The sequence below is a fragment of the Odontomachus brunneus genome, unplaced genomic scaffold (assembly GCF_010583005.1).
Source record: "Odontomachus brunneus isolate Ranch 3 - 2012 unplaced genomic scaffold, Obru_v1 Obru_scaffold_005, whole genome shotgun sequence".
In the NCBI taxonomy this organism is placed as follows: domain Eukaryota; kingdom Metazoa; phylum Arthropoda; class Insecta; order Hymenoptera; family Formicidae; genus Odontomachus; species Odontomachus brunneus.
This window is the reverse complement of record NW_022639455.1, coordinates 1,842,847-1,854,174: the sequence shown is the minus strand read 5'-3', so window position 1 is coordinate 1,854,174 and position 11,328 is coordinate 1,842,847. Positions and strand designations below refer to the sequence as shown.

At 44.4% G+C, this 11,328-nt stretch overlaps 1 protein-coding gene across 1 annotated transcript in view; it reads right to left on the bottom strand.

The window, feature by feature from the left end:
• LOC116849718 overlaps nucleotides 1-10,319 on the bottom strand; it is a 104,798-nt gene extending 94,479 nt beyond the window's left edge. Inside the window, exon 1 of the mRNA XM_032827138.1 lies at nucleotides 10,185-10,319. Coding sequence (XP_032683029.1) covers nucleotides 10,185-10,222 — 38 coding nt within the window. The 5' untranslated portion in view covers nucleotides 10,223-10,319. The remainder of the gene's footprint in view (nucleotides 1-10,184) is intronic.
• Between the last annotated feature and the right edge of the window lie 1,009 nt (nucleotides 10,320-11,328).

Here is an 11,328-nt window from a genome sequence, read left to right as displayed (position 1 = left end):
GAGGGGGGGGGGGAGAGGTCGAGCAAAACGGAGGAAAGGGTAGCGGCCAAGGTTTGAAATCGCGAGATCGCTCGTGCTGAAATTATTCGCGGAGCGAAGTGAAGAAGTACCACAGTCGTAGATTCAAATGCGCTTCAAATCAATTTCAAATTGCGCTTTAAGAGAAACGTCTCCGCGCACAATTCTGCAAAGTAGGGAAGACCGGAGCTAGATGGTATTGCTCCGATTTTAATGAAACTTCTGGAAAAGTATTTACGTTCTAAAAGAATCATTTTGCGATTTTGTATCCGCTACACTGAAAAATGCATTTAGTTGGGTTAATCAAAATATGGTTAAAATAGGGTCGAACATACGTTTCAGTTGTGAGGGCCAAAATTTCGTTCTTTCTACCAAAGATTTGATTCTCTGAAACTATACCTGTTTCATTTTCGTTTCAAAAAATCAAACGTTTGGTTCAAAGTAGCAAATATTGGTTCTCACAACCATCTGGAACCATTGTTCCATCTTATTTTAACCAAATTTTGTTTAACTCAACTAAGGTAAACGTCCTAGTGATTGGACGTGTACCGATAATTGAATTACTAATAATATACTTGTGTTTGTTAAGATGCTTATCAATAAATGAAACAAAATCACAAAGTAACTAAATATTTCTTTTCACTTATTATATTGTTTTGTACATTGAAAAGCATTTCAACAAAGAAAAATACCAATATGTCAATCATTAGGACATGTATGTTCGACCACTGGGACGTTTATCTTAAATGAGTTTTTCAGTGTATTCTTCTCAGGATAACTACTAAAAAGGCACATGAGCAACATATCCCTGGGGCCATATAGCCTCGGTCTACGTCAGCGCTAAGTAATTAGCGCAAACGTAGGCGTATACGAGTTACCCTTGAGGCCGTCGATCGCGAGCATCCCCGTAGGAGAAGAAGAAACCGTAGAAGCGCAAGAAGACGGCGAAGAGCGTAGGAATATTCCTGCGGCGAGGATCGCGATCGGGACTGATAAACTTACAGTACACGGTTTTTCTCCCTAAGCATCCTGGAACGGCTGAGTCCGCGCCCTTGATGGGCCACAGGCTAATCGCCTGGAACGCGAGAATCAGACCGAGGAAGTCGAAGGGAAAGGTAGAAAAAGACGACGGACGCGAAAGCAGTGTCACGGAAGATCGAGGATTTTTCTCTGAATTTTACGCATCACGAAGCAGCACCGGTCTCTGCTGCGTGCTCTGTGATTCGCGATGAATAAAAGATGCAAACGTTATACGGCGCGGCCAGTCACGCTGAATATATGCGTATGTATATCGATTTATGTATATGTGCGTATTCACCGTTTGTCGCTATCGCCTGACTATTATTAACATGCCTGCAGTCAATCTTTAAGTTCGGTCGCGATCCATTATGTTCCAAGGACGAGGATCACGTTCTTTCCTTCATCCCGACTCCAATTGTTTCCCGTAATTCAATTATTTGGTTAGGCGACAGTTTCCCGAAAAGCGGAGGGGATAATGTTGGTACCAAGGAAAATCTCTACATAATCGATATAAGTTAAAAATTCTGTTCTTTGTAACTGCACTGCTGAACTGGTGCAATAAATTGAAGTGAGGCAAGTATACGTTTTCTCACTCTAACCTTTTGCATTAGTTCAGCAGTGCAGCTACAAAGAACAGATCTTTAAATTATATCGTGTAGAGATTTTCCTTGGTACCAACATTATTCCCTTCACTTTTCGGGAAACTGTCGCCTAACCAATTATTTAGGCCGATAATACTCTCGTAGGGGGAATGAATTCTTCTTTTGAGTACACGATAATGAGCTTTTCTCAAATTTGTAATGAGTATATCTTAAAAATTATGTTATCAAGAAAATAATCTTTCTTGCAAAAATAGTCATTAAAAGAAGAAGAGTAAACGGAGTAATCGCTTTTCTTAGCAGTAGGATAATATTTTTCTGTGTGTATCATTGTCTGGACACAAATACTTTACCAAAAAATCTGGACATTTTTCTAGTTCTAGTCTTTAAATACGAATCTTTAGTACGGATTAACTTTCAATATAGAACGTATGTATATATCTTAAATATATGCACACACACAGAGTGATATTCATACAGCCAGGTCATATATTTGAAACCATCTCCAGTTCATCTTTAGATACTGTACGGATTATTTCATTCATTGTGAAGCATCTGAAGGTGAATCTGAAGGTAATCTGAAATCGGATTATAAATATCGGCCGTATGTTCCATATTGAAACTTTAAATGCTCGTATTTAAAGACCAAAACAATAAGAATGCCCAAGACTTAGACACTTGTTCTTTTATCATAGAAAATAATTGCCAAGAGACTCATTGCCGCACTCCTCAATCGCGAGGCACAAATATCAGCGCGATTTACGCAGCACATCCGCAGGATAAAGAGCTGCTATAATACCGCGGGACGACTATTTTTCCCATAAAATCATAATATCGTCTCCTCTATAACGGTAACAACAACAGTCTCTCTTCATCACGGTGCTAGTCGATACTCGAACGTGAAGAAAACTGTGATATTGCCTCTCTCTCACACATACACACAGACACACACACACACATACACGGCCGGGGTCGTTACGATTCCTGCTCGTACACATCGATTGTATGCAGAGCCAATTAACCAGCAGTTAAACCCACAATGACACGTTGAGCCGCGGCTAATGATTAGCCGGCTCGGCCATTCATTACACCGCGGATGCGGCAGGCGTGGCGGCGCGCGAGAAAAGTCGCTATTAATTCGACCAAAGCCGGCCAGTCGCGCGAGCTTTTCTTGCCGCGGCGTGACGCTCGTAAAATTCGGATTGTCACGTATACCGAGAAATCCTGCCTGCTCATCCTGCCCGCCCTCTCCCCTTCATTCTTCGCGCTTCATTAGAATTTCGAGATGCGAACGGTGATCTGTGGGCGTCGGTTACCGCTGCCCACCGTGCTGTAAGAAATTGGAGCTCGCGCAATGTACAGCACTTGGACATTCGCCGCGATGTTTACCGGTGTGATGGAGGATCGTAAAGCGAGGGACGACATTCCTGTCGAGTCACCCGTGAAAAAGCTTCCGCGTCAGACGCTTTCATCATCAGCGCCGAACGGACGGACGGACGGACGACGAATGCCGCGAAAAATTAGCGCACGCCGCTCGTAAAACCGAGATTAAGATATGTCCAGTGGGATTTAATGGCTCAATTAAATGGGATTATCGATTCGCGTCTTCGCGGACGAAACGACGGCACCGCTGCTCGTCCAGAAAAGGACACGACGCGTGACGAACGATTCCTTCTTATTTTTCCCCTTTCTCTCCTCCGCTTCCCTGCGTCCCGCGGATCGAAACGTCTTCTGCTATTTTTATTGTTTATTATATTCGTCCCAGTCTATTGTTGGTATTGTTATTTTCTATTATTTCTTGCTAAGTACTGAATAAGAAGAGGTGACGACCCCTTCAATGGCACGTCTCGAGAAGTTTTGTTGTAAAATGTCAAATTCCTTTTGATTCATCTAAAAAATTGCAGTACCCTTCCCAATTTATGTTTAAATTCACAAAACAAATACACATTGGGTGTATCCTATTCGTCAAAACTCTTCAGAGAAAATAGGGGAAAGAAAAATATAGATACGCCTTTTAAAAAAAGGTTGTCTCAGAGGAAATCGCGCACGGTCACTCTAGAGTGTATGAAGTTGGCACCTCACTTTTTGAAATTTATAATTTTGAAAGTTGTTCCAGATTGTTCTGACTTTGTACTATATTGTTCCAAAGTGATATTGCTTCGAAACGGTTTTCGAAAAATTGCTTCGTCGTTTAAGCCTAGTATAACTCAGAACAAAAAGATCTCAGTTGGAACAAGAAAGGAAGCATGTGTTTTCTCTTGACGTCGGGTGCTGTCAAATCGATTTTTTTTCGAATTTTCGGAGAACGGATGACGCTACGAGTCTCATACTCTAAAACTATAATTCTTAAGCCTAGCACAACTCAGAACAAAAAGATCTCGGTTGGAACATGAAAGGAAGCATGTGTTTACTCTTGACGTCGAGTACTGTCAAATCGATTTTTTTATGAATTTTCGGAGAACGAATGATCTTATGAGTCTCATACTCTAGAACTATAATTCTTAAGCCTAGAACAACTCAGAACAAAAAGATCTCGGTTGGAACAAGAAAGATAGTATAAGTTTACTCTTGGTCCGATAGACTGTTTGTCAAAAAACTTTTTTTTAATTTTTCGGGCTTATAATTAAACTTATTGATTTGTGCTTTTGGAACAATGTTTGGAACAACTAGAACAATCTATATCGGTATCGGAATGCTTTATTTTCAAAAAATGGGGTGCCAAAAACATTTTTTTCATTTTTTGGACTTATAATTCAACTTACGGATTTGTCCTTTTGGAACAATGTTTGGAACAACTAGAACAATCTATTGCGGTATCAGAATGTTCGATTTTCGAAAAGTGGGATGCCAGCTCAAAAAATCATTTGTTTTGTTTTATTCGAAAACCGTTTTGAATGAAGCAATATCACTTTGGAACAATGTGGTACAAAGTCAGAACAATCTGGAACAACTTTCAAAATTATAAATTTCAAAAAGTGGGGTGCCAACTTCATACACTCGTCACTCTACTACTGAAGAGTTTAATGCTCAGTGTTCAATATATGCTTTTTACTCAATAAAAATAGCAATAATAACAATAATAATAATAATTCCGCGTGACAGGCGGAGAGCGAGACAAAGTAGCGTCGGGTTTCTCTCAATCGATCTGCACCGATACAATCGATCACCGAGCGAGCCTGGATCTAAATTGCACGGCGTATTGTCCTCTTAAAACCGGTACGCGATGTCGATTATATCCCCGAGCACGTGCCCCTCTCGTGCGAGAGAGGTCAGGACGAAGTCGGTCGTGTGGAAGATTGCATTGATTTGAGTTCACGATCGCGCGGAAACTGGAGCGTTTCCGGGATTACGATCCGGGGCGTATTGACAACGACGTCACCGAGGGATCCGCGAGGGATACGCGAGCTCCGGAGCGAACTAGCTGTAAATTAACCGCACACCACGATCCGCTGTCCCGTGCGTGTTCTCGCGCGGGTATATCGCGTACGCGCGGTAGTTTACGACCGTCGTGAATACGCCGGCCGCTGTATGCATCGTTGATGCCAGATTACGATCCGCGCGTGCGTCGAATCCATCCTCGCGGATATCTGCCGGTACCGTGTAATTTTTCCGACGATCCGCGTCCATAATGGCGGTTACGCAAAGTACACGCGTTATTGGATCGAATCGGCGCTCGGCAAGCGAAAATCCCGATGAAAGGAGGAGGGGATCAAGGAGGGAGACCAGAGGTCGCCGCCGATCGACTAGATTGACCCTTTGAGCCGCAGTGGCACGCCAGTGTCCCATCTATTTTCTCTTCATTTTTATATTATTACTGTGCTCTCTCATAAACATAAGAAACTGCGAATAAGTAAATGATAATTTGAATGTTTAATTGTTAAGTCGTTAGAAGCAAATAAACGTAAGCGAAAGATACGTTTTAGACAAAAGTCATTTTAGGGCTGACTATCAGAAATCGACGAAGCGTCAAGACTCGAACAGTTTATTCAGAATAACTAATAGTATTTTACATATTTTTTTCCAAATTTTCTGTAAGCTCCATTTTTTACAATCAACTCTTGCAATAGTGATAATATGCATGCTGCAAGTTTCTTGTAAAAAACGCAAATATTTCTTTCATATCGAGAAATATTATTATTTTGGGATGCTAAAAGCGAAATTGCTCGTTTTGGAAACTTATGGTCGGTATATTGGTCGCTATTTAAAATTTCAATTTTTTGAAAAAAAATTTGAAAAACTTGTTGAAAACCTTTTGAATCTCGGATTCGTAATCAGCGAAGCCAAATCTGATGAAACTTCACCGAGAAATAAGGTGTATGGCCGAAAGGGTTAATTGGAGGCGGTACGAGCGCAATAATTCCGAATGCAACGATTCTGTTCCAGCCATTGTGCGGGATTTGTGCACGCGTGCGACTTGCGCACGCATATACGCACGCGTGTACACGTCTCAGCAGCTGTCGGAGTAGCCGGCCATGATCGCCCATGATCGCTTCCTTTCCCGGCGCATGCAAAGCCACTGCACGATCCTTCCGAGGCACTGTGGTTAATGTCCCGTTTGATTGGTCGGCGGTGCACCGATGTGGCTACGCGATCGCGACGAACGATCGATCCGTCGGACGGCCGATCGGCGACAGACGGATCGATCGCACGATCGCGACTTCGTCCACGACGAGGAGAGGTCTCTTCGTCTCTTTCTTCTTCTTCTTTTCGAGATCTCCGAAGCGGCGAGGATTTAGCATTCGATTGCGCATTTCTGCCGCGTGCGTGCGCCGAGAGAGAGACCCCTCGGGACAAAAGCAGGTTTGCTGCTCAGTGCTCGTTAGGGAAATAGATCGAGCAATCACCGTCGCAAATCACTTCTCATCGTTTGTCTCCTTAACAAAGGCTGCGACTTTCAGCAGAGAAAACTGCTTTGCGACTGTTGGAAAATTCTCGTGAATCTGATTGGTACATGCTCTCGGATTCAGCCAAGATTAAGGGCCCAGAAAAACTTAAGCAGCAAGACGTGAGCAGCAAGCAAATTGATCAATCACAGACGATGATTCTTCTTACGGACCAAGAATCGGCGACTGTGATTGGTCAATTTGCTCGCTGCTTACGTTTTGCTGCTGAGGTTTTTCTGTGTGCCACGGTCCTAAGAGCGTGACCCCGATGATATTCATCACGAATTTCCAACAAAGCAGAATTCTCTCCTGGACGCAGCCGTACGTTGTCTGAGATGCAGATCACGTTTGTTCTCGTGTATTTAGGTCATGTTAGTTATGTCTCCATTACTTGAAGCGTTACTTGGAGCGACAAATAATATATTAACAGTGAGATTTGAAACGGCACATAAGGAGCAGGCACGGATGTCTTAGTGCTATTAAATACTAATATTACTTTTTAATATTAATATGATTGTGGGAGGAAAAAATTGTCCAGTATGTTTATCCTCTCACAATCATATTAATATTAAAAAGTAATATTAGTATTTAATAGCACTAAGACATCCGTGGCTGCTCCTTATGTGCAACTTCAAATCTCACTGTTAGTTAATCTATTCAAGGAGCTTTCTATTATTTCGGTTTAAATAATATATTATTTGTTCGCAATACGGGGCCACTTGCTCATATGAACAAATCATCTATATTACGGGTGCTGGCGTTTGTTGAAATTAGCAAATCCTCTTCTCTCTCAGTGCACGAAGTCACGGGAGAGCATTCCTCGCGTGAACACGCGTGAGCGGATCGGTCTTAGCGGGTATCGAGATAAATGCTACATTGCTGATATCATTACTCGCACCGTAACCGGCGAGGAAGCAGCGAGGCGAAGGTGCCCGAGAACTCCGGCAGAAACTGGGGCAGGATGACGGCCCCGTGTCGTGATAACCGATAATTAATAATTCGCCAGATTGCCGATAATACCGCGGCTAGTGATCGCAGAATACTGCGCTGCTCGGCGTGGCGAATAATAGCCGCGCTATCGCGGAACAGGTTCCGCGGCGATCGTGCCTTCGATAGTTTCACTGTTACTTTTTAGCACGTGCACGCAACAGGTCGTATTTTCGCGATGTTTGGGCGTGGAGCGTGAAAAGTCGCGCGACGCCACGCGATGCATCTTCCCCGATCGTGTGATTTATCGAGATGCTGCATAACGGCTCGCGCGGAAAAGTTTCGTCGAGAGAGATTGCGTTTCTTTTGGGTTTCTGTCGGGCATAACAGTCAAAGCCGTGCGTGTCTCCATTTTCCTTCGGAATTTCTCTGTACACGGAAAGAAAAGCCATCAACCAGAAAATTAATAAAATATGGCAACTTTTTTTTCAAGCTTTAAGAATCAATTTCTGGTTGCGCTGATCTGCCGATTCGTTGCCTCAAAAATGCAATTTGATATCATATAGTTCAACATAATCAAGAATTGATTACTAAAAGTCCAGAAAGCCAGAAAGCCAGAAATAAAAACTACGCCGTATTTTACTGTTTTCTGGTTGACACAACTATTTTTTTTAATGTACTGATGCAAAACGTGCGAAATAAAAAAAGAAAGTATCTCCTGCGCAAGAAGGAAAATTTCTCGCCGGAACGGTGTCCTCCTCTGCCACTCGCGACGTCGTAAATAAGCGCAGCAACAGCAGTACTGATTTAGGTCCGTAACGGGAAGATGGTATCTACGAGGCGTTTCTTTCCGAAAGAAAATGGCGATTATTATTCAGGCCGCTGTACGCCGGACGGTGTACAGCTTCTCGCAAGGTCGTGTGCCAACCACAATAAATTAAACAAATACGTCAGTTCCCAGTGTTGCAAAGATATTGCAAAAATCTATTAGAACGTTAGTTGACTAAACTAATGGACGAGTCGAAATTAATCAGTCGTCATGAATTCTCCGCAGTCTCAAGACGAATTCTTTCAAAATTTTAGGATGGTATTGGGTTTCTCTTGCGATCTTCAGGGATCGCTACGACGCAAAAATATCCTTTTCAGAATTTTCGATTCTTTATACTTTGCACTACCACGCGTCAAACTTCAAAGATGCTAAGACATCTGAATGTCCCACATATTAATCGATTGTCCAGCATGCTGGATATGTGGTTTTACGTAACAATTGAAGTGTAGAGAGTCAGGTTATGGACTTGGAAAAATGTCTGAATATACACATATATTTTTAGTGTTAAATGTCTAAATATTCGTATTTAAAGAACCAAAACATTAATAATGTCCAAGATAAGATACTCGTTCGAGAATTGGTCCTTCTACTTTGCACGCAGCGATGCGCGCTGCGCTTCTCAGCGTATCAGTCGGATCGCGGCCAGAGTAGAAAAATGCGAGTAAATGCAATACTTCGGATCTCTCCACGTAAATTAGTTGGTAATCAGTGCTTAATACGATAGCGGGGAAATAATCTACCGCGCGGATCAGGCCGCGATTCGGTATATTAAGGTAAATTATACGGATTCGCAGACGCATTATTTTAATTCGCCCGTGCCCTCGAGGGGGTAATTAATGATCGACGTCTGGCGCGACGACTGGTATTCCGTAATTACGTGGAAGGTTCCCCGCGGGGGGAGGTGTTGCCGGATGAATTATTATAATATCGAATCGGTCTTTTAAGTAATTATACCGCACGAAGAATGGGAGACGCGCGTCCACAGACACACAGTGGGAACACGGCTCGTCGTAACGGCGACTCATTCGTCATCATTTCGCGGTCGCGCGCTGACGTGAGAGGATTTATGCAAAACTAGATCTCTCCGCTCCGCATGTGAGATTTTCACTGCGTTACTCTCTGAATTTCTTGCAGAGAAGTCCCACTGAAAACGAGTGAAAAGTGCCAGTGTTCTCACTCGGAGCGACAGTGAAAACACGGTCGCTCGAAGTCACATGAGTGTACGTTTCGCTCCTCACTTAGAGTGGATTCCGACACCCCATGTGTGAATGTCTCAATTAATCAGTTGGTTGTAGTTATACGAAATTATCTAACCTACGTAAAGTATGTTTCGAGAAAATGCAGATGAAAACTTGGTACATGGTTTAAAAGTACTGAGGTTCTTCACAATCGTTCAAAAGTCAAGCATGCTGAAATTTTTCTTTTTATAAGGATATTAATTGACAAGGTACGCCTTTAAAAAAGACGCAACTAAAAGTGAATGTGTTTCTCTGTGACGGTGGAATACATCGGATTCACTCTTTAATTTTGAGTGAACGTATTTATTCAACGATTCAGAATGAAATATTCGCTCTATGCACTGAGAAAGAATACTCGGAAGTTTGTTTGTGAGATGTAAAGTTCATTTCTGTGAATAAACTTTACATCACACACGTGAATTTTCAAGTATCTTTTTCTCACTGTATGAGTGAGAAAATCATTCGAATTCGAGTGACTCGGTGCTTACTCTACTTTTCGAGTGGGAGTTTCACTTCAAGAATTGTGAGAGTATTTCACAACGATATCAATAACAACGACAACAAGCAGCACGATCTTCGCACGATTCCCACCGAGTCATCGGCACCGTCCAAGCGTCGCGTGTATATGATGAGTCGTAAAACAGTCGTCGTCGTTTAGACTATCACTTACAGCGTTATCTTCCGATCCATCCTCGCGTTGGCTGCCATGCTGCCGTGCGATCTTCTTCCGCCAACAACCCCAGACGCGCGTCTGATGAGAAAAATCGAGGGAATAGTGTCCGTCCGTGGAACCAGCCGGTTAAGTCTCCTCTCAATCACGAGTCACAGAATCACTGATAGAAAGCGAAAGGTGCGAGCGAAAAGAGGGAGTCTAAGCGCGCGTGGATGATTACAGTCGCGTTTTCCCGTATTCACCACTCGCCGTCTATCTGTCTGTCTGTCTGTCTGTCTGTCTGTCTGTCTGTTTATCCGCCGGACAACCACCGACGATGACGACGACAACGACGACCGACTTGCTCCTCCACTTACGCGCGCGCGTGTCCGACGCGCGCTTATCCACTTCCACTGCGGAAGGATCAGTCGGACATCCCGCGTCCGCGACGGCTCCGCGGAACTTAACCTGAGGACTGAGGTAGCCGCTGGACCCCGGAGAACGGAGGCGAAGCGGTGATCTTTCTTTCTCTCTCTCTCTCTTTCTCGCGGACGCGCGCGCGCCCGCGCGATCGGGTCTCTCGCGTAGAAGAGCAAAGTCCCGGAGCTCGGCAGCGGTACAATCGGACCACGACGTGCTACCAGCGGCGTGTATCTCGTGTCTAATCACCACGTTCAGGTAGGTACCCTCGCGCGGAACCTCACCGGTACCGGTCACAGTGTTGCTGCTGTATTTGCTGGTGGAGGAGCGGCGTGTGCGCTTAGAGCCGAAATAGAGCAACGTCTGCGCGCTCTGTTCTCCGGGCCGTAACACTCCGCCGAGATAAACCGCGCCGGTGGCCGCCGCCGCCGCCGCGCGCTCTTCTTCCACGGTCGCGGAAGGTGGGAAGAGATCAGCGGGAGAAGGACGACGCGGGGCGCCTTCAGTAGTAGACGTAGTAGAGGTGACCGCGGTGACGGTGATGAGACTCCGGTGGAGGTGGCGGTGACGTACTGTTGGTGGTGGTAGTAATAGTGGTAGTAGTAACAGCAGCAGCGCGGACGCGCGGTGGTAGTGGAGGTAGGTGAAGGTGGTGATGGTGTGGCGGTGGCGGTGGAGGTGGTGCGACCGTGGTGGGTAGCGCACTACTCGTGAGAGGATGCTCGCTGTATGGAGCACTGCA